The following is a 27,915-nucleotide window of genomic DNA, read 5'->3' as shown; positions in this document are numbered from 1 at the left end:
ATTGCGCCATTATACAACACAGCCTATGAAATTCGTAGACTGGTAATAACCGCAACTTCTAAGAGAGTCTGAGTAAGTAAAAAATAAGCTCCAAACAAGTACTACACCCAACTCCTATACAACATAAGTTTTAAGAATATAGGACGTTAGGAATGATGGAAAATTGTATCGTTATTAACAACAACAAATGTGATCAAAAAAGGCCCCGGGAATTCCAAATCTGGCAAATTTTCAAGAACGTCCCACGATGTTTTAACAAATCGTTTGTTTACTCACGAGCTAAATACTAAGTGCACACCAAATGACAAACTCTATTTCTTTGGGTACTTATGGGAAATGCAGGTGACGACAGCCGGAATTGCAGTGGGGCGTCGTTGACCAACTTTACGACATGCACAACCACCCGGTGCGGAAATGGAGGCGATTAATCCTTCCGAAAGAGCAAAGAAGACGAGTTCAAAGGGAGTGCAGTTCACTGCTATCTACTTATATAAACTTGGCACGGATCGCTCCCAAAACTTCAACGCCTGCACTTGGCCCATCACCATCGAGGATGTAGCGCGATGAAATCCGAAACGATCCCCTGCCTTTTGATTCGTATTATTTTTAAAAGCGGAATATAGATGGCCCTATTCTCTACGCCCAATTCTAAAATCAGTGTGGAGCGGTCATCTTCGAAGCGATTTATGGTCTCCGGTCTGCCATTTGAAGTCCTCATTCAAACGTTCGGTTTAGTAACATGGAGCAACTACCAATTATAACCAGTGCTAAGATTCCAATGATTTTTACTAATTTCAGTTTTAGGATTTAGAGTTCCCTACACTAGGATGAAGAGTTCTAAGTCAATCGCTAACAGTGGCGCCGACTCCATGGGGCCTGAGGGGGCCCGAGCCCCCTCAAAAATTCGTGAAGGGTGTGAGGAAAAAATGTGTCAGGCTTGTCGATTTTGCCTTGAGTGTCCATATATCGAGATTCGAGTTATCAAGGTTCTAATGTTGATCATATAACTCTTCTAAAATGCTAAAAAAAAATTAAAACTCACTACTTATAAAATTTCCCGGGGCAAGATCCCCGGTTTGGGCCCCCCAATATTTTTTGTAAGTCGGCGTCCCTGATCGCTAAGGTAGGTACAATAAAACCCAATTTTACTCTAATAAGGCTGCCAGCCCCAAAAGTATATTGGTACGCGGAGGTAATAAAAATAGTGACCTACGATAATTTTAAACATGTGAACAAAGATCAAATATTGAAATTTTTGAATATATTTACACGCTCTCATTCACAAAAAAATACATTTCATCATTTCCGTAAAATTTAGTCTCCTCTCCGTTTCAAATGATGAGTTGCATACCTTCCCTAGACATTTTTTTCGATACCACCATAACCGAGACTTCAGGAATTCTATTGCATGAAAAATCAATGGTAAGGACTAATCAAATCCAATAGTAACGAGATAACTTATTCTGAGAAACTGCGAAAAATGTATCTCTAACGAATCAACAATGCCAGCGTGTGCAAGAAATGGTAAAACATTAATAAATGGAGTTAATTCATAAATAAATAGAGAACAGGTCAAAAGCTCAGAAGCGCCATAGAGCTTAGGAACAGTATTGAATTCCCGAAGACTAGACTCATCATCGAAATACGAGGAAAAATTAATTTTTCAGGATCGAGTAGAAAGGTAAATACAAAATAGTTCAAAACCTGGGATTAAATTATTCCGTACATCGCCTCTGAGTCATCTTTAACCGTTCATTTTTCCAGTAATACGCCATTTTCTCGGCTAAAAAAACTATTTGAAACACAAGTTATCGCAAATATTCTGAAAAATGGATTTGATTTCCCAGATTAAAAAAATATTTTTCATTCCGAATGGCTTACGAGGACAAATAACAACTTTTCAGGGGACAAATGTTTTCGTTCGAATGGGCCAACTCGCAACGGGAAAGATCTCGGATTTGACGATAAATGCCTGCTATTCGCACTTTCCACGCGGAATAAATAAGATAATCGGTTGATAGACATGACGAAAAAGCAAAGCAAGTAAACGAACGGAAGAGAGGGATAGAATGGTAATTTCAGAACAAAGAGGTTCAATGATTATTCTGCGGCATTTAATATTTCCCCGGCCCACCTGGCCCTGAGCGATATATTTCTTGCTGCCGTCCAACCTCCCTTCCATTGCCAAGGGAGTTTCCAACTTACGAAACTCCCGACCACCTATCGACGCATAAACGCACCTACACGGGAGGAAACCCACTCGGTTCGTACCGACGGAAAGTTGGCATCGGCAACGGTCGTATTTCGTGTGCGGGCCAGCAATGCTTTCTCCTTTCTCTTGACATTCCCCACTTCTCTCCAAATGCGGAGTGCGGAAATAAAGTTGTATCTTGGAATAATAAGGCCAGATCTAACAACCTACCTACTTTGGGGCCATTTTATTTTCCTTTTCCTTAAATCGCTCCAGCGTAGGTAGCCAACATTACCGAATGATAAAGTTATGGGATGAGAACAATACTAGGAGACCAATAATGAAAGAAGAGGCGCAAGCCTATAACAGCTTCACGAGCTTCGTTATTGTTATGTTGTTATTCAAAATTCTACGTAACTGTTTTTGCTTGTGAATAAACATGCTGAACTGAAACTGAACTGAACTAAGAAACGGCATTCACAAGATCCCCTGAGGATGAGCAGCAAGCCGCTGCTCTAGACGTCGGGAGACATGGAGAACATTAATACGGTGGAAAACCCGATAAACTTCTCTGCACCAGATATGCCAGGAACACCTAAGATCATCCAAAAATACTAGGCTTTGCCGTTGCATTCTCGTAATGGCTCGGCCACATTGAAAAAATAATAAATGCACGACATATCTATATAAATAACTAATACTCCTATTGACGATAATTTCAGGTGAATGGGCAAAAATAACGAGAGCCAACAAATACACGCATAACTCCAGCTTGACCGGCGCTTTACCATTCATATCGCCCATTTAATCTGAAATGATCATCTAGAAATCAACAGTATTGTTAATAAGTATTTAAAAAATCCTATTAAACATTTTTCATGACTCAAATTAGAAAGTTTTACCTCTGCCTTTTCTTAAAATGATTTTTTTAGTTAAAAACAGGCAAGTTGACATGGGCACACCACGCATCCTGTAAACTTCAAAATGGTAGCTTATGTTTTAAACGAGAATTATGTACTTAACCGAAAAAGCCAAAATACGAGCTATACAGAGGGAGTGAAGGAGTAATTCTGAATGAGTCCCCTTATGGTCCATTATTTGCCCATATTATTTTCCGATAATACCTAGACAATAATTACTGGAATGAATAAAAAATATTGCAATATAAGTCAAGTGGGTAGAAGATTTTGCTTCTGCCTTGAGAATTTGAGGACCCTAAAAGCTAAGGGGTACAAGAATAATTTTTATAATTTCGGAGGCAAGTGCATTTAATGGTTGGTGGGATACACAATATTGTTGGTACAAAGGGATACAAGTGAATTGAATCACTGATAATTATATGGGTAGATTCAATGATTTACTTTAATCCTTTTGTTACAGCAATATTGTGTACCTACACCACCAACCATTATCTGCACTTATATATATCCTAAATTATAAAAATTGAGCTTTCACCCCTTGGCTTCTAGAGTCCTCATTTGAAATTGCAGGTGAATATAATTGAGTTACACTGCCTGAACTATGATATTTCTTTAAATCTTCCGATCGCCTAACATTAACACCGACCGAATTGAAATAAACTGATGTCAAAATGTCAGACGTTCCTGCGATATGACATGACGCTAATTTCTAATTTAGCAGTGAGCACACGCCATGCAAGAGATACTTCAGTAGCCCCTACCGTAATCGCATTTAACTCAATGCATAAGCCACAAGGTCATAACGAGCACCATTGTGAATTATCTTTTTTTCCCAGCGACTGGACACAATGACGCCGGGTGTCGTGATTGTCATGAGATACGAGTAGAGGCATCGAACCCCACGGTAATTTTGGCGCATAAATCGCTCATGATTCAGCCCACTCTAAACCCCAACAATCTCGCTTTGTTAGCCGGAGCGAAATGCTCACATTGTTGTTGCCAACGACTGCGAGATGCGCCTGAAAGGAAGTGATTGGCGAAAACATGTCTACTGGCCGTGAATATCAGAATCAATTCGCAGCAATGAACAAAAGGAGATTTCAATGAATCGGCACTGAATTTCGGAATAAATTGAGGAATTCAAGGCAAATGAAAAACTGATACTATAATAAAACTGAACATTTTATTTCTTCCTCTCTCTCAGAATTACAATTTTTACTTTCATTTGTTTACCGACAAATCTTAAAACTTACCATGTATTTTCGCCCTGTAATGAACCGCGAAAAGTCTACTCGAACTTTCGTGAAACTCGAACTTTAGTGAAACTCGAACTTTCGTGATACCAATAGGGCAACACGGTGTAAAATTACCAAACATGTAAAAAATAAATAAATTGAACTTAGTGAGACTGCTATATTGGACAAAAAAATACTTGATTGTTTTGATTTACATTTTTTACTATGAACACGGATCAAGTTTTTGGCGGGTAACCGGCACTATTAGAATGAAAGATAATGATGACCTGTCAAAACCTAGCCTTCATATTGGTTCTTGTAAGCCGTCGCTAAAGAAAGATAGCGAATAAATCAATGACCTCTGGAACTTTTATTATTCTATCTTCCGAGTGCTGGCTAATGTTTTCCAAGTGGCTATTACTTTGCCAGGTAATATTCCATTTATTTCACTGTTTCACTATTAGCGATGCTATCAAATCTTTATAGAGAGGGTTATTTGTTGAAACCAATTTTACATTTGCATAGCCATCAAATTTTAACATTCAAAGTGATCGTATGAAATAATTTAAGGCTTTACGTGGTTAAAATAGATATATCCATGATAAAATGTAAAACGCCAATAGTATTTGTTTCGACACCTTGATAACGACCATAAAATGTCGAAACCATGGTCGGTAATGGAGTTGGGTATTGAAGTGTGGACATTACTATTAGCGTTTTAAATTTTATCATTTATATATTCCCATACCACCAAATACAGTGCATATTGGCCTTTTAACATCGGGGTGTTCAGCAAATATAAGTGAACGAACAACCATGCCCTAGAAAAAGCAACCTACCCAGGCGGGACTCGAACCCACGATCTCTTCTTTGGCAGGCGAGGCACTTAACCCGCCGCCATCGAGGCCGGATGGTCATCATGATATCCTTGTATTTAAATGTGATGTAAAAGTGATATTTAAATCACAGAACTTTTACATCACCTATGGGATGGATATGAAAAGTGGTGTTAGTGATATAAAATTGAAATTTCTTAGATATAAAAATCACACATGATGCTGAAATCAATGGGTTTTTGTCGAGGTTACTTTGAACTAAAATCGTTGAGACCTTAAAAATTTTATATATCGCCCTTTCAGTACATCTATTTTTTCACCTCTTGATAATGACCTGGAAATGCTGAAACCGGTCGATTCTTTTAATAAATCTGTGTGAAATACAACGAAGTTTAATTTTTAATCTACATGATACTGCCTAATACAGGGGTCCCCAAACTATGGCCCGCGGGTAACATCCAACCCGACACATAATTTCATCCGGTTCGCCAAACTAATCCCTGTAAGTTGGCCTTGAAAAAATAATTATCGTACGGCTGGCATCGCTGCATTATTCATAGCTGGGGCTGCCGACTAGTGTCTGGTGATCATTTGAAATCAATTCTTACAATGGGCTCAATTAATATGGAACCTGATTTTAATGCAGTACTGAAGTCAAAACGACAATATCATACGTCAAACTAATTTGGTTGCACAAAACTACAGGCAGGAATCTATCATGTTCACCCTGTTTTTTTCCAGCAAGATTTTTTTTTATTTTTCCATGTTCATGCTCTAATTTTTGAGGAAATTAAATTACTGGCACTGATTTTTTTCAATTCCTTCGGCACACATAAATGTATAAAATATACAATGAGGCCCTCGTATTGAAAAGTTTGGAGATCTCTGTGCTAGTGTATAGTATCAGCTAAATTCGTGATAAATTTCAATTTTCTTGCTAGGTTAATTTCTTCATTTCCGGTTACCACCGCTGGCACAGATTTTTAAAAATTCGTTCGCACATATGTGGGAAATATATAATTTGGCCCTTACATTGAAAAGTTAGGAGACCCCTGGCCTAAGGCATGGTGCAAGTACCGTTGCTGGTGATTTCAGCTCACGGAGATGGGTGGACGGGGAGATTGCACACCACCTTTGAATGCTGGAGCAGATTCCAGCGTGGGAGTTCCTAGTGTGTGTCGGTCCGTGGGAGCGAGCGAGGACCGATGCCGGCAACCGGCGGCTCTCCTCCCGCCTACTCTCCTCCCCCAGCGCCCGGAGTGGGGCACTTCCATCGATCAAGGGCCCTCCTCCCTTCAGCTCTAGCCGACCCTCCCCGTTCGTTTGCTCTTTCCCCAGTCCACGCCACCACCACAGGGGGATTCGGAAGGACTTCTGCGTGTGCTGGTGTGTGTGGGAGAGAGCACACACACGAGGGCTTTGGAGCAGAACGGGTCCAGAATGGGGAGGGGTCTTTTGATGTGAGCCCTCGCGATAATACCGCGTATTCGTGGAAAAAAAAACAATTTCGGAGAGGGGAGGGAGTTAGTCTGTTACCCCTACTCTACCTCCCATCACTACCTTCTTGCTTTTGGCGCTGACCAGTGCTGTAGTGGGGCCGGTGCGGCGAAGCCCCTAAAATCCTAATTTATACAAAACGCTATATGCTTACCGGTTAAACTACCTTTTTAAATAGGAAATAGAGGAGAAAAACTTTGTGAGGTTGACTATAATATTAACATGGGCACGACCCAGGTTTCGTAACGTAGTTACATCTTACGTTACGAAACCCGGGTCGTGCCCAAATTAATATAATAGTGAACCTGACAAAGTTTGACTCCTTTATTTCCAATATGGAGAGGTTTCACAAAGTCAATCATGAAGTTCTCAGTTATACCTTTTTAAATCTGTAAAAAAATTGCCCTAATATAAATTGTCAAATGAGTTTCAGAAAGGAAAATCGGAAATGATTATTCACTTCTTCAGTTATCTCGTGGCACAACTTGGAACAAATATATGAGTTGGAGTTTTACATTTCAATCGCGGCCGGATGCATAATACATGTTCAGCTGTTGTCAATGTTTGTTAAGTACCGCCTAATTTTTTCCCAACTACAGCACTGGCATTGACCCTACCTAGAGAAAACGATGCCCCTATCAAATCATGAAAACTCTAGCTGGATTGCTCCGCTCATCGTAATTCATGAAAAAAAACAATTTCGGAGAGGGGGAGCTATTCTGTTACCTAAACTCTAAACTCCCTTGATTTGGCGTTGACCATACTTTGGCATGACGATTGAAAAAAATAACTAGATACCTATTAAAATTTTCAAATCCTAACTTCAGAATCACAACGATGCTTTTTGACACAAATTCTGATAAGTACCAACGCCCAAACGACCGGGAGGGTTCTTAGAGTCCAAATTCTCTCGAAATATTTGGGAAATACAGTTATACGCGTTCCCCACCAACTGAATCCCGCACCATATCTACCTTTTCACCAGGTAAAACTCCCCTGGATAATGTTTTGCTTACAGCGGTACTAAGTTACATGAATGAACACAAAATACTTCCAATAAGCCGAATTTTGTCGAATAAAAAATAATTTATTGTTCAATTTTTTACCTACCAACTACTAGAAGGGCTAACTTTAGCTTTTAAACGCAAAAATGTTAGCTTCCTCCATTACTGTTTAGTGAACTTTGCTCTGGCCGCAGTAATACAAGTGAAGGCGAAGTATTGATTACTTAATCGCACTTGACTCATAGGAATCCTTAATAAACGCACCTTAAAGTAACTTTTAACACAAAAGTAACTATTTAATAAAATCAAATGTAATCAATTACTTCTTCACCAAAGTAACGTTTCAAAATTATTTTTTTATATAGCTATAAATAAAATTATTTAATTAATGTCGCAGCTTTCACAGCTACAATGCTTACCCTCACGATGAATTTCCGTATCCATGCAAAAAAATAATTAACGGGAGCGGGGGAGGACCCTGTTCTCGTACCACCTCATCTCTTTTTCCTTTGGTGCAGACCCCCAGCCCGTTGAAGTAGCATTCTCCCAACAACCGGCCCCCTTTTGGCCTTGCAGCGCCAGCCAACGCGACAGCGACAGGCGGCGGAATTCAAAACAACGCGCAATTCCATTAATTACGACTCGTTTAGAGAGGGGAATGAGAAAAAAAAAGAAGATACGTCAGCGTCAGTTTTGCGTCCGACTGGAGACTGATCGAACAAAACGAAATATCTACGTTCCTTTTTCCGTTCCGAGAGATCAATTTCCAGGGAGCGGAAAGAGTAGGATGACTAACAAGGCAAAGCAGACAGTTTAATGAATTACTGCGACATGGTTCAACCTCAGGGTAAATATAAACGAGGAAAATTATCGGCTTCTGCGCATGCGTCCAAGATTAAATTGCCACGAAGTCCCGCATCACGTGGTATGTATGTATCGTTTATTTTTATGTTGTTTATTTGTATTGGAAATTTTATTTCCATTTAATTTCGTACTAACAAAGAAGGAGAATCACAAGCATTTTAATTTAATCTATTTATCAGTTGTTACTTAATGTCCCGTATTTTTCACATCCCATAATAATACTGAAGTTCAGATTTCTACATTGGTCTTAGTTTTTTGATACCACTTTTGGTTACCAACATGAAAGCTCTTGTAAGTATATTTTTCAACTACATTAAAAAATAGGGGAGGTAGCCTCTTTGGTAAGAAGATAAGCATTGGAGCGAAAGGTTTCGGGTTCAAATTCTTTCTTCGATTTAGTGAAGAGTTCTTGGGATCGCCACCGGGTCAGGAACTCCATAGTGCCGACGTTTCGATGTCCGACTCGGTCCCATTCGTCCATCTTCCCATCGTCCTCGGGGCTATTTATTATAAAATTTGATGACTTTGTCATTATACTTAAAGTGGATCTGTATGAGTATACTACTTTCCCAGATGTTCATCTTAATATTTTGTTATCAACAATAAATAACAATATTAAACGTCCCATTGAAAATCCTACAAGATTTTCTCAAACTTATGTGTGCATGGACGTATGCTCCAATGGACAATCCTATAGCAAATACAAAGGCCTGGTTACACGATGCATTAACACGCACGCGTTAATGTCTAAATTTATGAACGCGTGAATGAACACGAAAATGAACCGTGTGACCACCCAACTTGTGCGAATACATGAACGGAAAATATATCCTGTTCTGATTTGGTTCATGCATTCGTACATGCTCCGTTCCGATCCACCAAAGTCGTTCACGCCAACGTACATTAACTTGTACGTGTTAATGTTCCGTGTGACCAGGCATTAATACCTATCTATCTAATCAGGAGCGAGGAGTAATCTTACTTATTCAAACCACACTTCGGGTTGAATAACTGAGTGTTACCAAATGAAACTTTAGCACGCCAAAGAATTGGTCACACAGTTAGTGAACAATACGGACAGAAGTCATACTCATCATCATTACTACATCACATGGTAAGGCCATTTTTAAGGACGAAAACTAAATACATAAGCAACTTACGTTGGCGGCATAATCAGAACGTATAATTTTTCGAGCTCATTCGTGGAAACTTTCTTCCAATTTTTTACGTCAAAAAGAAACCTCCTATTCTAGTCTCCACCTAATCAGAATTATCGTATCGAATAAATTATGGTAATTCCTAATTTCCATTCATTGCTCCGAATAAAGCACCGAATTCTTTGGGTCAGTCGCAAAAATCTCATACATTATTCCTTTTATTTAATAATGATTTCTTTTCCCTTGTCTTTTCAAAGGGATACACTTTAAGCTTTTTTTTACGAAAATATTCTCCGCTCACAAATTAAAAACATCGATTAAAACTAACCATGTCGCCATGGATAAAAAATAACATATTTAGTGTGCACCGTAGCTCGAAAAATATAGATTTGAATGAATTCTCAAGCATAGATGAATATAACGCAAAAGTTTGGCAGCATCAGGATCTAGCAAAAGTTAAAGATATGGCTTCGAAGTTAATGCAGCCTTAAAAGAACAGAAAACCATCATCATTCTAATTGCACGACACGAGCTCATTTATTACAAGAATGGAAATGATGCAATTCAACTGAAAGCTTGGTCATATGGCTCAAGGAAAGATAATTGGGGGGATAAGGCGGAGAGCCAGAATTAAACGCATGGGGGACTCAAGAGGGAACCTAATTATGCAACTCGAACATTCTTGGGACGCGAGTATTTCTGGCTGTCGGCCATCTTAATCCTAACTACCAAGATCAGGACAGGGATGTATCATTTATGCCCACCTAAAAATAAAACAAGATCTAACTCAGCAGCATAATTCCACAATCACAGTCGTACAAGGTTAAATCTTACTTCTTAGAGGAAGATATTAATAATTGATTAATACGACTGCAAAGCCATATACTAGAAATGCAATTAAGTCCACGGGCAGTGTTATGAACTGAATTATTGCATCTATGCTAGTTTAATTTCGTAGAGAAAAAGTTTTTTCCTAAAAAAATTTCATTAAAAATTTTCACCAATAGTTTGGATTGTCACGTAGCCATTTTATTTAATTGTTTTCGGGTGAGACTAGACCTCTCACCAAAGTAAATGAGGTAATGGCGCATATAATAAATACCAAAATGCTGTCTATATTCCCGCTCCGTGAAACATTAAGGCTTATTGAAAAGATTATGACACTCACTAACTCACATCACAAATATATATTGCGCTCGCTAACTAACAAGAGACGAAATCCATCAGATCCATTTACATTCAAATCCCATCAACAAACGTTAGCCACCCTCAATATGCAAGTTAAAGTCGGAATTCTGGGTTAAATTGGCTTAGGCGTGAAGAGCTTGATCATCAGTAACGCCAATGACAGGGGAGATTAAGGCAGCTGCTCATTTGCCACGGGATCCTCTCACAATCAGTTAACACCAAGAGCCTATGGTAAGATATTTGGCATCCACGTTAAAGACTTAATGACAACCTTCTTTTTAATAAGGTAAAACGTTTCGTCGCCATGGGTAACTATACTAGAATTCTTTTCGTGAGACCATATATACTACCATTAGGTATCCACAGTAATGTTCTATAAAAAAATCCGTATTTTTAACCGGGTAATTTTCTCTTCACCGTATGCTTTGTACATAAATAATAAGTGACCTAGTCTCCGCTCCTTCAGAAAATACAGCTTCTCCCCAACGCGGAGATTGATCGAGGAAATATCAAGGCTCCGATTTTTTTCTCGATCGTTAATATTCAAATGGAAGTAGGGAAGTGCGTACTTCCTGGAGCTTAATATACGCTCTTATTTTTTTTCAAAAAGCACTCGGCCGTCCCATTTGGGAAATGAACGAATGTCAGAGTACGTATTTTCCGTCGTCTGAAGTACGTCAAAATGTAAGAAGGCAAAGGAGCCAAGGCAATCAATTAAGGAGTCGATCTAGAAATAAATACAAGCTCATATGAACTAGAGATAGCGTACCAAACTTACCCAAAAATTCGCCTCGACTGACACACGAAGCCACAGAGACTTAGGCAGCCTCCTGGGACTCAATTACTGTATTTATTACATTACATCAAATTATGGGTGTATACAAATAACTAGAGTACACAAATGTTCACAAGTTTTGAAGTGAATAACGGCTCTTATCAATGATTTACTATGAAATTCGTTAACAAGCATACCTCAAAACCGTGTTTGCCAAGATTGAACAGGATGAGAAACTTGAAACTTGTGAGATGCTTGAAAAAGTCATCATCAATAAAAAAGCAACAAGCTCCAAAACTACCGGTTAAACAATGCACTTCAAAGGCGAGAGATTATCGTTAAAATTGGACAACGAAAGGCATGAGGAACCTGACACCCTATAAAGTAAGTCCTCGAAATTTTCAACGAAAAAGAAATCATATACACGCCAAGGCCACGAAATTCTTTTGAATAAAAAGTTCGAACATCAAACAAGAGTCAAAGCCGTTGCGTGCACTTACGAGAAATATTTCATCACAACAAAAACGTTTCATGTACCGAGTGTGGTGGGTGATTAAGATAAAAAAGGAGAAATAGAATCTTTTAAAAAGACAAAAAGAGAAGAATTACTGCCCGAAAAAAACTAAACAGGAATAGTTATTTACGCATAATTATAATATGACTTTAACACGTAGGATATGATAGCTAACGGTTAATCACACAAAGTCGACCACTGGGTAGCAAGGATCAACTACTAAAGGTTGAGATGGCAAATAGATACCGAGAAGATATTTGTCCAATGGGCCTCAAATCCTTTGTGATCGGAAGCATTAATTGGCACAGATCGTGACCGAGTAGTGTTGAAACAGAGAATATATTCTATTCTTCTTGACAAAAAAAGCGTATCAAATCAACATTCCGAACAGTGGAAAATGTGAAAATAGGTCATGCGTATGCCACACTCTTTCAACGCTAGAAGGACACCCGACAACGCGAATAGACAGGAATCGCTCAGCACTCACACCTGTACGTCCGCAGGTGTGTCAATCCGTCAATGGGTATTTAAGTTGTGATGAAATGTTCCCTATTAAGCAAGGGCAAGATAGAAAAGTGATGCGAATGGAGACAGCAGACGTTTTTTATAGTAACTGGCATCAAATCAAAGGCATTTGGAAATTCTCTCATTATTATGCATTGTTAATCTACATGCTAAACTCACAGGACGGGAAAATGCGTCCAATCTAACATCAGTACCGTAAATCTGGATCAGGAGCAAGAAAAAACACTACTTCCAGTTTCTCAGTCCCAGCAGCCTAAGTTCGAACTAGATCGAAAGATGAAGATAGTAAAAAAAATGCACGAACGCGCGCGCAAAAAAATTAAAACTAATAAATAAGAAGATTGTGTAAACTTCATGTGAAGTAAAATATGTACTGAAAACCTTCACGATACTCTTGACAAACCGTGAACGCATTTCAAACACGAATGACCATCCACTTACATGAATCAAACGCTATCAGGTTCAAGGATGTATTTTTCCGTTTCCTCGAGGGGCGACGCACATCAACACCGTGAATCACCGAGAAAATAGTAGATTTTCAACGGCACGCACGGCTACCAAGGGCGTTCAATAAAGAGAAGAAAATTGGGTTCCGAGAGGAAAAAAAACTATATTTTAAGGTGTCCAACATTATGAAGGCCAAGGAACAGACTAATCAAAAATATTAATGATAACATGCACCATTAAAGAAAAAATCATGGGAGACAATAGAACAAAATATAAAAACTCTTAAAGTGGTATTTTTCCTTAAATCTCCATAAATATTGCTTTTCGGAATAAGTTACACGAAAACTGCATCGGTTTTTTTCACGGATTCGTCATTCAATGACGAAATTCTCACTTCTTCGTCACTCCTTCTAGGCACCCCCTTCCATTAACAAGTAGATGTTCGATATTTCTAACTCTTCGGGGACTTTAAAGTTAGTAGGAGTGTCCAGATTTCAGAGAAACGGCATAGGAGAATGTGCGAAGCGCGGCTAGGATTGGAATTACAATCTGAGCGCCTACATCTGCCTCTAACTCTACCTCTGCATATACAACTATCTCAGATCAACGCTTAGCAATCAATTTTGCGCATATACTGGGTGAACATCTACTGCATTTTAATCATCTAACACAGCAGGAAAACAATTGGTAAGTAAATTAATTTCATCTAAGGTCACTAAAAAAGTACCATATAAAATAAGTGTACTAAAATCGTTCACCTTCATTTAAAAAAATAGCGCAATCTTATAAGAGGGCTGCTACTCATGATCAAGATGGAAATTGGGGCATGAAATAGCACGTACTAAAACATGCTTGATTTCTAAGGCTATCACAATGAGTATTTCTTTTTCAACATTCGATTCAACCAAGAAAATTACGACCCGATGAATTAAAATGGCCATCCCTTGACCCAAAAAGCCAGAAGTCTTCCAAAAAATATTCCCTATCCACCGTACTTCGACAAAAAAATGTAAGTGGAAACGTTAAAAATTTAAACAACACGGAGCACGAGAATAAGGAGTCGGTAATATGGGAGACGTTAAAGCTTATCTCGCGAGGGGGAAATGCACATAAAAAGAGTTGGCAACGGCATAAGAGGGGTATTTAGGTTTATTTCCCGCATTACAAGATGACCTCGTGGGTTTTATGAGTGTCGTCGGAATCAACCGGCAGTGGGCGCGTGGCACACTCCTCTGATATTGAGAGGGTGAGCCGTCGACGCTTGCCAGACGCACACAAGGCGAAGGCGGAAGGAGGAAGGGAGGGGGTCGTCTGGTGCCTGCTTATCTGCTGGTGCTCCACTCCGAGGAGGAGGAGGAAGACGCGACGTGGGGGTCCACGACAGCTGGGCCAGGGGAGAGGGTAGGGACCGTATAAACAGGATGGGATGGAAGCATTATGGAACTCCTCCTCATTTCATTCTAAACCGACACGAGGAGAAACCATGCACCTTTCGCATGTTGAATGGCGTTATGCAATGCTGCAGTCTAGGATCCAGCCCATGATATTCGTGATATTCAAACACAAAAACGTGTTTCTATATTTTTTTAGATAATTTTCAATTGTTAAGGCCTGAAACTTTGGGGAAACACATAATTTTTTGTGCAGTTTAGCACATTCAGTGTCGTGCGCGTCAATTGACGTGGTCTAGTCCAAGCCGAGATACGAATCGGGGCCGGATACCCGGGAATACAAAGATGAAATAATCGTAATCGGTTACGGAATCGGTAACAAGGAAAGAATCGAGGGACATAAGAGCAAAGGGGGCACAACAATGTCAAAAGTATATTACAACTACTACACTCGAGGTCAAACCTCCGTATAACCGGTGACCATTTCCAGAAGAAAATATTTTTCAACACTTACAACGTATAAAGAACATTTATAGAGGTTGTAATCAAAATTAAATAAAATTATCTCCATAGAATCAACGTAATCAATAGTATACAATTTACTCAAACCATGCTAAATATAGCACTTAAATAGGCTCGTTCAATTTTGGACAGAGTTAAGATAATCACGAAGGTAATCGTTTCGACGTCGAAAATCCGCTTCCTTTGCATCAGCGTGTTGATTGTTTTACCAAATAATTTGCATATAAATCACGATCACTCCAAAAAGAACGTGTGGTTAATCCAACGGTTGATTGATGATGCATGCTATTAATATTCCACAACAGTCAATTACATTCGAAAGCTGTTAAAACCTCGCAAAGCCATTTTTCAGAAGTGCATGGCATTTAATCAATTAATTTGTCCATTTGGGTAGGGATGTTAGGTACACAAAGGGTTATTATAATGACAAACTGGTTTCGAGCGCAGCATAATTCTCATTTTTGCTCAAGTAACTAAATCACGAATGCAAATCATTCACCCCCTATTCCGGAGTAACCAGCGAACAAATTAATACAAAAAAACAAATTTTTGGCATTTGGGAAACATTTATATTCATTTTGCGGTCATTATTTTTTGAACCGTGATGAACACATGAAAACAGAGAGCGGAGCATTGGTGAAGTTAAACGAAGCAGAATTGAGTTATGTGAATGATTCGCAGGCAAAATCTCAGACACTAAACACATTGGCTATGCTAAAATCCTTTCGCCAATTTTTCCTCGAAATAATCGATAAACATTGCATTAACTTATGGAGCTACGGGATTCGAACCCCACACCGCATTGCTCGTGTGATACGGTCTCGAGTGTAGAGAACACCCTCCAAATTCCCCATACCGAAACATGTTTTCACTTACGGCCCTCTTCATGGGTGGCAGCGCGGTTAAAATGCAGTCGACATATTATGGAATAACAACTAACGTAATGAGTAGTTCGCGATCTCACTCAAACTCTTTAGACCATCCATCCAGGGCCGGTTTTTCCTATAGACTAACTATGATTCAGCCTACGGCTTCAAGATCAAGAGGGGCCTACATTCAAATTGTTAGCAAATTTAAAATTACACAATTATAAAAACATATACGTGAGTGGCAATCACAATACGTATTAAATTATCTATCATTATTAATAATTAACTCATCACCCTCCCAAATCCCCCACCCCAAACAACCCACCTGACAAACTGTGTCCCCCCCTATTCTTTTCCACGAATTACCAATCCCAGCTTGAATCCAAACCTTTCCCCCCCACCCCCACATCAACAACCACTACATATATACCTGCCCCCACCATATATTTTATGTATTAGAAAATGGTGTAATAGCCGAAACCGGTAATAAATAGAAAATCTGTGAATTTTGTGGAAGTAACAAAGTGTTTTTCATTATTCATATGGAGTCCTTCCACCACGTAAAAGCTTCAAGTTTCGATTTAATATCTATCATTAATTTACAAGCTTAAAAATGGGAGGTGAAATGGCCTCATAAGTGGGATAGCCTGGGGCAAGGGTCTTCAACCCACGGGCCCCGGGCCGCATGCGGCCCACCGGCTAATTTCTTGCGATCCTTAGAGGCTAAAGAAAATTTTGTAACCCGCCACACAATATTGAATATACATCGACATACTCGTCAAACAAAAAACAATTTAAAAAATTGCATTGATTGATTTAAATTTTTTAACTAATAAAGATTATTGCACTTTGTAATTATATGTTTTTTTCACATTTATTGATGTGGTGGTAAAGTGACGTGGAGCATTGTGGCCCTCCGGACGATGTGAAATCGATTTTTGGCTCTTGCATTAAAGAATATTGAAGACCTCTGGTCCACGGCCTCTTTTCATCTAATCTGGCTATGTTAATCCGAGGGCGCTTCTCCGGAAGCTGTTCCGGTGAGTCCAAAACTCACCACAACCAGCCAGTGTAAAAAATTACATGAATCAAATAGCACATTTGTATCCTTGTCGGTGTGAAGTGAAGTTTGTGGGAAAAAGAAGCTTAAATCTAATAATTTTTACAAAATTCAGAATCGTTTCAGCAGATCATATTTAAGTTGATATAAAAACAATTTTTATAATATATATTATTAATTTTTAAAATTTTTATTGGTATTAATTTGGTACTCTCTTTCGGTTTTTGTCATTTTTCATTTTCACTTGAAATTGCTGCAGTGCATTTCATATTTTATTTTGTATTTTTTCAATTTTCTTGCACATTATGTTAAATTAATTATTAAAAATGAAAAACAACATCATTACTAATTATCATTAAAATTGAAAAACAATATCATTACTAATTAATAACCTATGATAAAAAGAATTTAAGACGTACGAAAGACTTCCTAGAAGAGTTCCTGGATGAATCAGTGGATATATTGTTAGGATACATGATATGGAGGAGTCTTTTCGCGTCGCAAAAAGGAAAGAACAACGCGAGCCCCGGAGAGGCTCTCTCTCTCTCTTCCTCTTTCATTTCTCTCTCTCTTTCTAAGTGAGCACTTCCCTCTTCTGGAGGGGTTGGGCGCGTGGGTTCGCGAGCCTCCTTCGCATTCTCCGCCGCGATAAGACTTGCGGGGGGCAAGGACTTCCCCTTCGGCGCGACACCCGCCTCGTCTCCTCGCATCGCATCATCGCCAGCCACACAGAATGAATCGTTTAAGAGACTCCGCGCGAAAACATACTCGCGAGGAAGGGATCTAGGTGACTTATTTGTTTACGATCTGGCAGAAGCGGGATCCAAAAAGGTTTCTGACTCGTACGAAAAGTTACGAAGCTGGGTTAACACGTCGGAGTTGAACTTGTGTCGACCGTAAATGGTGCCATCATCTGCTGAATTGTTGCCAAGTAAACCTTGCTGATTTGTTTATGTATAGCGGACAAACATTAATTACGTGAGGCGTTTAGGGGGTAGGGGGTCCAGCCGATTCTCACCCAATCTCACGTTGGGGAATGGGGGAAGGTGGTGCTGGTAAGTATCACATAATTTTTTCCACGAGAAAAAAGTAAAATGTCATTCTAACCTATGATCTTAGTAATCTGAAATACTAATATTAACTTATCTTAGATAACAATTGATATCAATCAAATTGTTTTTTTATTAATCCAACGCAATGAAGCATATATTAACATGTTTACCCTGAAAACACGCATTTCGAACAATCTCACGTGAGATTAGACGGAGTCAAATCTCGCGATATCTCACAAAAGGGGGAGGAAGTGTCCAGAAATCGGCAAAATCACCTCACGTAATTATAGGACGCTTAAGGTGCGTTTACACTCTGTAAAATGTTATATAAACAAGTTACATATAACATGTTTTACGAAAAAGTTACAAATACGAGTAACAAGTTACATGTAACATTGCGTTACAAAACAAAAATTCGCGTTACATAACAAGTTTTTTGATTTCCCGCACGAAGTGGGAAAATGTGTAACATGTTACAAAAAAGAGGTGAGGCGCATGGTGGGGATAGCCAGTTGACGTGTGGGCTAGGACTGAATCTGTAACATGTTATATGCGCATTTTTGGCTTCCCTGGACTCTTGTTATAAAACGAATGTTATATAAAATAATTATTACAAGTAACTTGTTACATATAACATGTTACACAGTGTAAACGCACCTTTACGTATCTAAGTCATGGATTAAGACAGCAAGTGGCATTGCTCAATAAGCTCTATAATAAATTAATTTCATAAACGTGGTGATCTTCTCACTTCCTATCTCCACAAACAATACTAACAAATATTAAGGCCGCTTCACACGGGCCACGTACTTGCACAATCTTATGTGTGTTCGAAGGCGCAGTCAAAATTGCGTCGTGTAAAGCGGTGAATTGCTCGAGCACATGCGAGAATGAGAACACGTGAGATGGCAAAATAGCCCCTCTTCTAATTTCGTTCATGCATTCGCGCAATTCCACGCCATTTCAGAAAATAATGCCGCAAAGCAACGCGGAATTTTCTTATATGCTGGTGGCCGGAGCTCCCAGCCAATGGGCTGTCTTCTCCGGGTTTCTGCGGTGGCGGTGGTTTCTATACTATACTTGTAGTTTGCTGTGAAGTTTCAATCCGGGCATTGCAAGGGTTAAGTGGGAAAAGGGATATGGGAAGGGATTAGGGCACATTTAGGGGTTCTGTGAGTAGAGGTATTAGGAATGGCATAGTCCCATAAGTTGCATAATAATTTATTGTTAGTTTTTGCGAAAGAATGCTGGAATTTAGTGAGAGCAGATTTTAAGAGCATTAAAGTAGGAGTTAGTTGAAGATCGTTACGAATTTGTGTATTGCTAACGAACCAAAAATAATGCCGTTCTAACCTGCGCAATTCCGTGCCCCGTGCAAAACGGCCTTTACGCTCGTCTCGTACGTGAGAATAGTCACTACAAAGTAGTCGCGCAAGGAAATTTGTGGAAAAATGCAGCAACGCATATGTTAATATAAATTCAAGAGAAACTGGTAGAAATGGAGTCACGTAGTGCCAAGTCGGAGCGACCCAGCGCCACCCAGCCAGGACGGCAATAGAACGCTTACCTCAACGAAGTGCGCGTTCTACGACAATTTCCGTCCTTTTTCTGCGCCACTAAAGCTTTCCCCTGACCATAACCTAATTTCAATGTCATTTCCATGACTTTCACTCCCAAATGCTATTTCCCTTAGATTTACCTGACTTCCCTGACCAGTATGAACCTTGATTAATAGATTTAGGACCAGCTGGATCTACTTATAGCCGAGCCGAGATGAAACAGGGGGCTATTTAGGGCTACAAGCGTTAACCTGTAAATAATTAGATCAAATACCGAAGTTTAAGAAGTTCAACTTTGAACGCAGTAGGAATCTATGATTATGGATATACTGAAAGTGGTAATGTTGATTTAACCACGCTAACCATGTAGCTACAGCGACCGATTTAGGGCTCATGTGCCCCGAAGATACGAAATTAAAAATATATTACGTAAAGACAAAAAGACTGATTAAAGTAATAAACTGATTATAATTCTTATCGGGGTCACGTACAGCCATAACGCATATGGAGTCGTGACATAAGCTTAGGTACGTGTTTCCAGTTTTTAACACATAAGACCCAGCTAATTTGGTACCAGCTGTTGACGACATAACAGAAGTTTTTTATCACACTCTGTGAGTTGCTCATCATTGGGGCAATGTGAGCGAATTTTCAATAATGAAAAGAAAGTGCGTCATACTTTCCTAGAATTAGAGAGGAAAAACAAATGACCAGAGAGCAAAATATTTTTTTCTGATTTCTACTAAATTGACCTCGTTTTTTTGGCAAAAGAGTGAGGAATCCCATTTTGGTAAAGTCTCTAGAAAGAACACCTTAATTTAGATTGGGTGTGATCCACCGACGTCAACTAAGTGATCGAGAAACGTGCGGCTGGTCATGTAGTCTTCAGCCAGCCATTAGTGTGTAAATATCATTAAAAGACAAATGAATCTTACTTGGGAGCATTGAACGTCATTCTATCTGAACATCCATTCATGAAAATTTTGCGTTACATGGGAGGGAGAGAGAACCGGGGCTTCAAATTTGATTATCAACTCCCTCGAATGTCACAATACCACTAACTCCGCCTCACCTTGCTGTGCCTAAACCAACACGTTAGGTTTGCAATGACTAGGTACCTTCATACTCAACGGAAGTGCTGATACCGAGATTTTTTCTCGCAATTATTCCTTATTGAGGAAAGAATATCATTACGTTAAGACCCCCCAGAAATTAGAATTAAAAAAACGACACACGCTTCGTAAAAAATCGCCATTTCAAGCGTTCAAATGAACTCCATGCGACTCAATAATTAAAATTTCAAGGCATATTAACGCATTAATACAAGTAAAGTACCTAAAAAAACTAGCGTACCAGAAGTTTTACATCCTGAGTCATTTTAATATAATGTTGGACCACGGGAAATGAATATTCGGTTTTTTGTACAGCTCTCGAAACCTTCGAAATATGATATCTCTAGTAATTCTACTACATATAACGTAAGACAAAACCTCACGAAAATAAGAAAATTATGTATCAAGGAGACGCCCAAAAACTAATACTCCAGGCATCGGCAGCTCTCGAATCTCGATTTGAACCCGGCAAAATGAAATACATAAAAGAATTGTCCCAGCATTTTAAAAGAGGATAACATCAAGTTGATCTGAACCCGAAGAATACATTGAACGCGCCGAAAGTGCCATACACTGCTGTACCGGAGAGTCCAAAACTCACCGCAACCAGCCAATCGACGAGAGAATGAAAAATATATATTTTGCGCATGTGTTTGCAATGTAATTGTTAGTGCACTGTTTGCGTGAATAAGAAAACGTGACAAAAAATTTTAACAGATAATTTAAGTACAAAAAAATTCAAAAGTCATATTATTCTGTTACTATTTATTATTCCTATTTTTGCAAGTCTTTGTACACAAACGGGCTTATTCTTTCCCTTTTTCTATTCTTATTTTTTTCATTTGTTAATTAGCAACCAGGGCTTGATGAAACAGGAAGAAAACATGATATGAAAAACAGAAAATATTCATAGCCGAGTGATTAACTTAGGCAATGAAATTTGTTTTAAGCATCCATAATGGTCTGTGAAAAGTATTGTAACATTCACTGTCACCGTTGACGGCGAGCGGTAAACGAAAGAAAACTATGAAAGAGTCAAGTGAAGACTCAAAAGTTCAGCTAATGTGAAATGTTGTTTATCTTTGAGGAACTATAATGAACACTTACGTGGAATGAACCTATACAAGTGATGAGTTCGTGGGCAGCATTAGCCGACACTGAGAAAGAATGGAAGAAGCTAGTGGGTTGGCGAGCGGCCCGGCGAAGCAGCCATCGAGGCCTTTGTCTCCTTGTGCTTCATACAGCCACGGTAGTTGGCCGGATGACTGACTACCTCTGCTCAAGGCGCACTTAGCAAGATCGCCTTTAGACTTGGTACAGATGGAGTTTAAGTGATTGCCACCACACCAAACTCCCTTGTAGTGGAGGTAGCGATGCTTTTCCGTATGTCCAATGCAGTGCTTAATGACTAAACTTTTCGGTACCGGAACGCATACCTACACATTTAATCCACACGATTTTCAAATATAACCCCCCTCTAAAACTTCCGATTTCTTAAAATTTGTTATAAATTTACAATGAGAATCATATTTTACCAAATATGAAAAAAACTGAAATTTTTTACATGAACCTGTGTTCCCTAAGAGGTGCCACAACGCAATTTCCGGCCGTAATTAAGCACTGGTCCAATGAATTAGACAGGGACGTTTGGCCTTCTAAATACTCGTAGACTGGGCAAAGAAGTTAATTTTAGAGAGTTATAGAAGTCAATGGAATGTTCATTTATAATATGGCAAGTGCGGATTAGGTAGGTAACAGGAAACACTGTTCATACCTTATTGGGGAGGAATTTTGGAGGGGCAGTTAAAAAATGCGTTTTACGGAAATTACAGGGTGGCGAATTTCTTAGAGTTCGTGAAGAATGTCCTCCTTCGCCACCGAAGGGAAAGTGCCTTTAAGAGCGAATTCACGGCGACGAAGTTCAGAGAGATGAAAAGATGAGTAACTACTGGCACATAAAGGGGTTTCAGCGAAGTCCTAGATTGCGGGATAATTAATTATTGCGGAATCGTACAAAAGAGATTAAATGATAAAATTTGCTACATACAAGTAAAAAGAGAATTATAACAAAATGAAAACATTAATTAATTAACATAAAATTATTTAATTTCTGAAAAATGTACCGTATACATTTGATAAAAAATGTTCTAAATCATATTTTCCATGTTTAATTTTAAGTTTCTGCTAACGCAAGCAACACACTACACACACAACAAAGAAAAATATGCCCAATAAGTTGAAGATGAATAGTTGTGGTGAACATTGGTTCACTGGTACGGTGGGTGAACGCGTCTTCGGCGCGGCTATTGATAAGGAGCTGCCAGCGGCGAGGGAAAAGGTGGAGCCGAGTAAGTTTAGAAGAGACGGATGTAGAGGATAAGGCATCTGGTGGGGTGAGCGACGCAAATCGGTGGAATATTTTACTTCTAAGGTCGAAGAACTTCGAACATACTCTTATTTACGTAAAGTAACCCGGGCTCAAAGACGCTGATTCCAGGTCAGAGCTTAATTTTAATTGTAATTGGGTTGGACCGAGTCACTCGCTCTGCACAGGTCTGGTTTACGTCCCATAGTCATTGGCAAAAAGTAGAAAAATAATTATACCTAGCGATGAAGTCAGGCGCTAGTTTCCTGAAGCAATAATATTTACTTTCTAGGGGAGGGAAGAAGCAGAGTTCGACGTCCGCCGTACTACACTTCCTTCTATCCCACATCTCTTTGAGACCCGATTTTGCAGATGCGGAACAACTTTGGGTGAAATGGAACATTGAATAAGCACATAGGATGAGCATAGGTCTACGAAAATAGCTGACAAAACCTTTCCTTCGCGTTTACCCTGTGAGCTACGTGATTGTTTACTTGTCGGTGTTCCAGTTTATCAAGGAAGCCGATAAAAAAAACTACGGCTGGGCAAAAGAAAAAGAGTAAGAGCACTGAAAGAGCTTCCCGGACACGAAGAAGACAACGCAGTTGATTGAATAACGGGGGCGGTCGCGGATTAAAGGAGAAGGGACTCTTGCACAGCGGGCGACAAGACACGAGGAGGTAATGTGCACGGGACGAGGTTGTGGCGATACCTGCGACGCCTTACACAAAGCTGGGCGACACAGGTAAAAGGGTAGGTACAACTGATTCACAACAACTGTCGGCATTACAAATGTCCTCACAGGTAGGGATAACATAAGAGATGATGTGCTACAATCAGCCAGGGAAACGGAGATGATACGCAGTTAATAGCGAAGATATACAGTCATACATGCGGCTACGTTAAGAAACACAATAAAGAGCAAACCTTGATCGTTTGATAGTAGAAAAATTAATGGGGTAGAATTGCGACCAATTAAAAATATAACACTCCTTTGCAATCCATACAATGTCACTGGCCACACTCGATCGACTTCATCAATGAGTAACCATTATGGCTTTATTTAAATCTTCTTGGTAGTCAATTAGTTACTTATAATAAGCTTAATTTAGGATCAGATGTATTATAATCCTCTAGGTAATGGCCTGCATAGGTTGGACATAGCCTTGAGTTTCCAATTTGACATTATGGACAGCGGCTAAGTGTTTGATCCTTCTTGAATCATGAGGGAGTGGAACGCTATATGCCTAAAAGGAAAGCAGACTGTATACCGTACACATTAGGTATTAAAATGTCGCATTCCTCCGCTAATTCGAAACTTAACTGTGACCCAAATTAATATGCAAAAATGTGATCTCCTCACAGAAATTTTAGAGGTACTGACCACATACGCTGTGGAATATTACTTAAATTTTACTATCAGGTTACAATGACTGTTTAAACCTAAGCGGAGAATGAAAAGAGATTTAAAAATTCCATGCAAGGATACTCGTTCAACTGACCGTATTTCTTAACTACTATTCATTACTACAACTTCTAATAAATCTCAAGGTATCATGAAACCGATAACGCAGAACATATTAAAAACAGGCCGAAAAAGTATGCACAACGATACTAACCAAATGGGGTCCACTGGGGAGTCCTGATTGAAATTTATAGTGCAAAATCACTTACTTTGCAAAGTTCTACAAAACATTAATATTCCGACTCTGGGTTTCAACTACTAATTACTACTATTAATACTTAGACGATAACGACCACATAGTTGTTGAGTCGGAAAATAAAGTTTTATGGAACATTAGAAAGTGAGTTTATTTCGAACAATAGATATGTGGTTCCACCAAGTGAAGCCTAAATAATGGATGGATGTGAAATTCATTGAAGTCGGATGACAGTCGCAACTGACCTTGATCCTCGACTTCAATGATGCAGTTGGCTCCAACGGCGCCTTCCATAGCTCCCATGCCCTTCCTCTCGTCCGCCGGGACGTAGCCCCCGGCTCCACCGCCAGCTCCCTGAGCTTCGGCGACCCCCGGGTCAGTGCAGTTCCTGAGGCCGCGAGCGCCCTGCCCCACGGCCGGCGAGGGCACGGCCGTCACCACCATGACTCCCCCGGCCGCCGCCGCGCCTCCGCCCGCCTTGTTGGCCAGGTTGGCGCCCACGACGCCTCCCTTGGACGCCGGGTCGCCCACCACGACGTCGCCGGGACGCGGAGCCGCGCCGGGGACAGACGCGTTGGCGGCCGCGCCTCCCCCGTTGGCCGTTGGCGTGCTCCGGACGCCGCCGGCGTTGGGCACGACGCCCACGGGCATCGCCATCATCCCGGTGCCGCAAAAGTTGGCCTCCGCTCTGAAGTCAGACATTCTCCGGTTCAAGGAGGAAAAAAAAGACTGGGTCTCCTCTTCGTAACGCGAGCGATGCGGTGTCCAGCCGCCGAGCCGCTAAGCAACCCTTCCTCCAGAACAGTAAGCAAAGGATCAAGAGGTCACAGGTCAAAAGAGCAGCCTACCCGCCTCCGGCGACGGGGAACTAATTGGGGGGAGCTAGTCGGTGACCCCCCCAAAACGGGACCACACGTGACCAAAGCAAACCTCGCTTACGTAGATAAGTCCTCACACTGCTGCCTACAACACTTGTGTGAAAAATTATACTACCCTAATCAACCGGCAAAAGCTACTCCTCTCCTACTCCAGAAGGGGTCTGTGCAGCACTTCACTGAGTCAGAACACAGATGATGATGACGGGGATGCGATAAGTGAGAAAAATGGGTGAAATGAGTGATCGATAGTCCCTCTCCGAGAGGAGAAAAAGAAGAGACGAACGTTGATGATACTACAACCTGGGTGGATGAGATGAGCAGGTCGCCAAACCCTGGCGAGTCTGTTTGTTTGCTGCAGGTGTAATCCGCTCTCAAACAGGAGGGGTGGGGGAGATACCCGAGAAGGTTGTTACTTGGCGTCGCACACCGCCAGAGATGCTACCACAAGCCCGAGTCGCGACGAAATGGCTGAGTCCACGAATAATCGCCAGTCCACGGCTACCCCTTCGGCCCGACTGCCGATCATCGCTGGTCCTGCCGCCGTGCACTGCGCGGGAGGGTTCGCGGGGCGGGGAGGGGAGAGAGAGAGGGAGGGGGCGGCTTCAAAAAACCATCCCCCTCCCTTCCTCTCCCACCCACTCACTCCCGCCTCGTTTGACTCCGATCCCACTGCGCGGGCGCGCGCCAAGACTCGTCTAGCTTCCGATTGCCGCCGTCTCGGCTCGGGTAGCGCTCGCACCCAGCTCGTCAACCGCGAACATCCCCCGTCCGCCAGCTACGCGGCGTCGTCCCAGGGATGGGAGAGGAAAACTCAGTCAGAGGTTATGGAGAGGGGTACCTACACATTTTCTTGCTTTTTTGTCTCAATTTTGTTTTCTCCCTTCCCGCGGGTACCGTAGGTGGGTACGAAGTTGGAGCGGATTGCAATAGAGGGCAGCACGGCTCGAGTGACAAATTTTCGTCCTTCCTACTATTAGTAATGGAGAGATGGACACTGACTGGACGAGGTGCAGAGGAGGGGAAGTCATCCAGTGGACCAGGGGGTAGGCATCATTCAAACCCCTACGCATTTTCGTGCCGCCTGCATTTTTAATAATATCAATAACTTTGCATTCAAAATGATGAGCTTAGAGTTCATATTAATCAAATTTACTTAACAGAACAGACAGTGACAATAATTTAATAATTGACGCAGCTACTTGATCAATTATCCTGCGAAAGAAAAAAAAGTTGTGCCGGAGTATCTTTCGTCTAATAAGATAAATAACTAATAAGGGTATAACTACGATTGACATCTGTTACAATAGACTATGTAGGGTTCGCATCAACTTCCCAATTTCTAGTAACAAGTCTTGTCCCTGATTTCCAGTCTGAATTATTTTTCTCAATTTCCCTGACTTAATGGAAATAGAAAGGCAGTAGTAGAGATTTTATGGATACATGCGACCATTGTTGAAATGGGAAATTCCGAGATCATACAAGGGGTCTGATGGGACGACAACAGAAATAGCAGTTTTTATGCTGATTATTTCTATTACCACTTTTACTCCCAATGAACTCAGTACTAATTTAATGGGATAAGAATCAGGATTTTAATTACTAAGCTATTGGTAAGTATTTAAATTTTTGATTTCCCATAATAATGCCGAAATTGGGATTTTTATGCTGACTAAAGCTCCTGGTTAGTGCGTTGCCTCGTTAAGCTTTTGTGCATATTTTCACGTGGTCAGTGGGGTAGCCAGCAATTTCGTTCAGGGGGGGGGGTCCAAAACGAGGAGGGAAACGTTTTTAAAAACAGGCTACTAAGTAGAGGGTTTTACACTAACATTAACCCCTCTGATCAGTGGCGCAGCGAGGGGCGAGGGTTTTTGGGGATAAGCCCCCCTCCAGAACTTAGATAACTTTGAAAATTCAATCCATCATACTCAATAGGATAAATATTACTTAAAGAATAGTGTAATAATTATTAAGTATCCCTCAGAAAGCCGTAAAACTCACCATTTGAAACCATTTATGTTAAAAATTTTACGGGGGAGGTCACCCGCTCCTCCCGTATTCCATACCCAGTATTTATTGCTCCTAAAAAACCCTTTTAGTCTTAATTCCTAGCTACCGGCCTGCTTTTGATAATCGAGAACACTTCATTTGCCGCAGAAATCTTTTGTAAATTCATGATTTTTCAATATTTTTTTTTCATTTATGAAGTAAATTAATTGTGTTTTTATATTTAGAGGGGGTTCCGGGCCCCCCGGACATCCCCCCTCGTTACGCCACGGGCTGAGGCATGCTCCCG

General features: G+C 40.4%; 1 protein-coding gene across 3 annotated transcripts in view; it reads right to left on the bottom strand.

The window, feature by feature from the left end:
* The window catches only part of LOC124156128, a 701,458-nt gene extending 675,297 nt beyond the window's left edge, over positions 1-26,161 (bottom strand). For all 3 annotated transcript variants that reach the window (XR_006864274.1, XR_006864275.1, XM_046530467.1), the window contains exon 1: positions 24,990-26,161. Coding sequence is in view for 1 of the 3 variants with exons in the window: in XM_046530467.1 (XP_046386423.1) it covers positions 24,990-25,446 (457 nt within the window). In the remaining 2 variants the exon portion in view is untranslated. The remainder of the gene's footprint in view (positions 1-24,989) is intronic.
* Positions 26,162-27,915: the final 1,754 nt, after the last annotated feature.

Source organism: Ischnura elegans, chromosome 3 (assembly GCF_921293095.1).
Source record: "Ischnura elegans chromosome 3, ioIscEleg1.1, whole genome shotgun sequence".
NCBI classification, from domain to species: Eukaryota; Metazoa; Arthropoda; class Insecta; order Odonata; family Coenagrionidae; genus Ischnura; species Ischnura elegans.
Note: the sequence above shows the minus strand (reverse complement) of the source record. Positions and strands in the feature narration are given on the sequence as shown.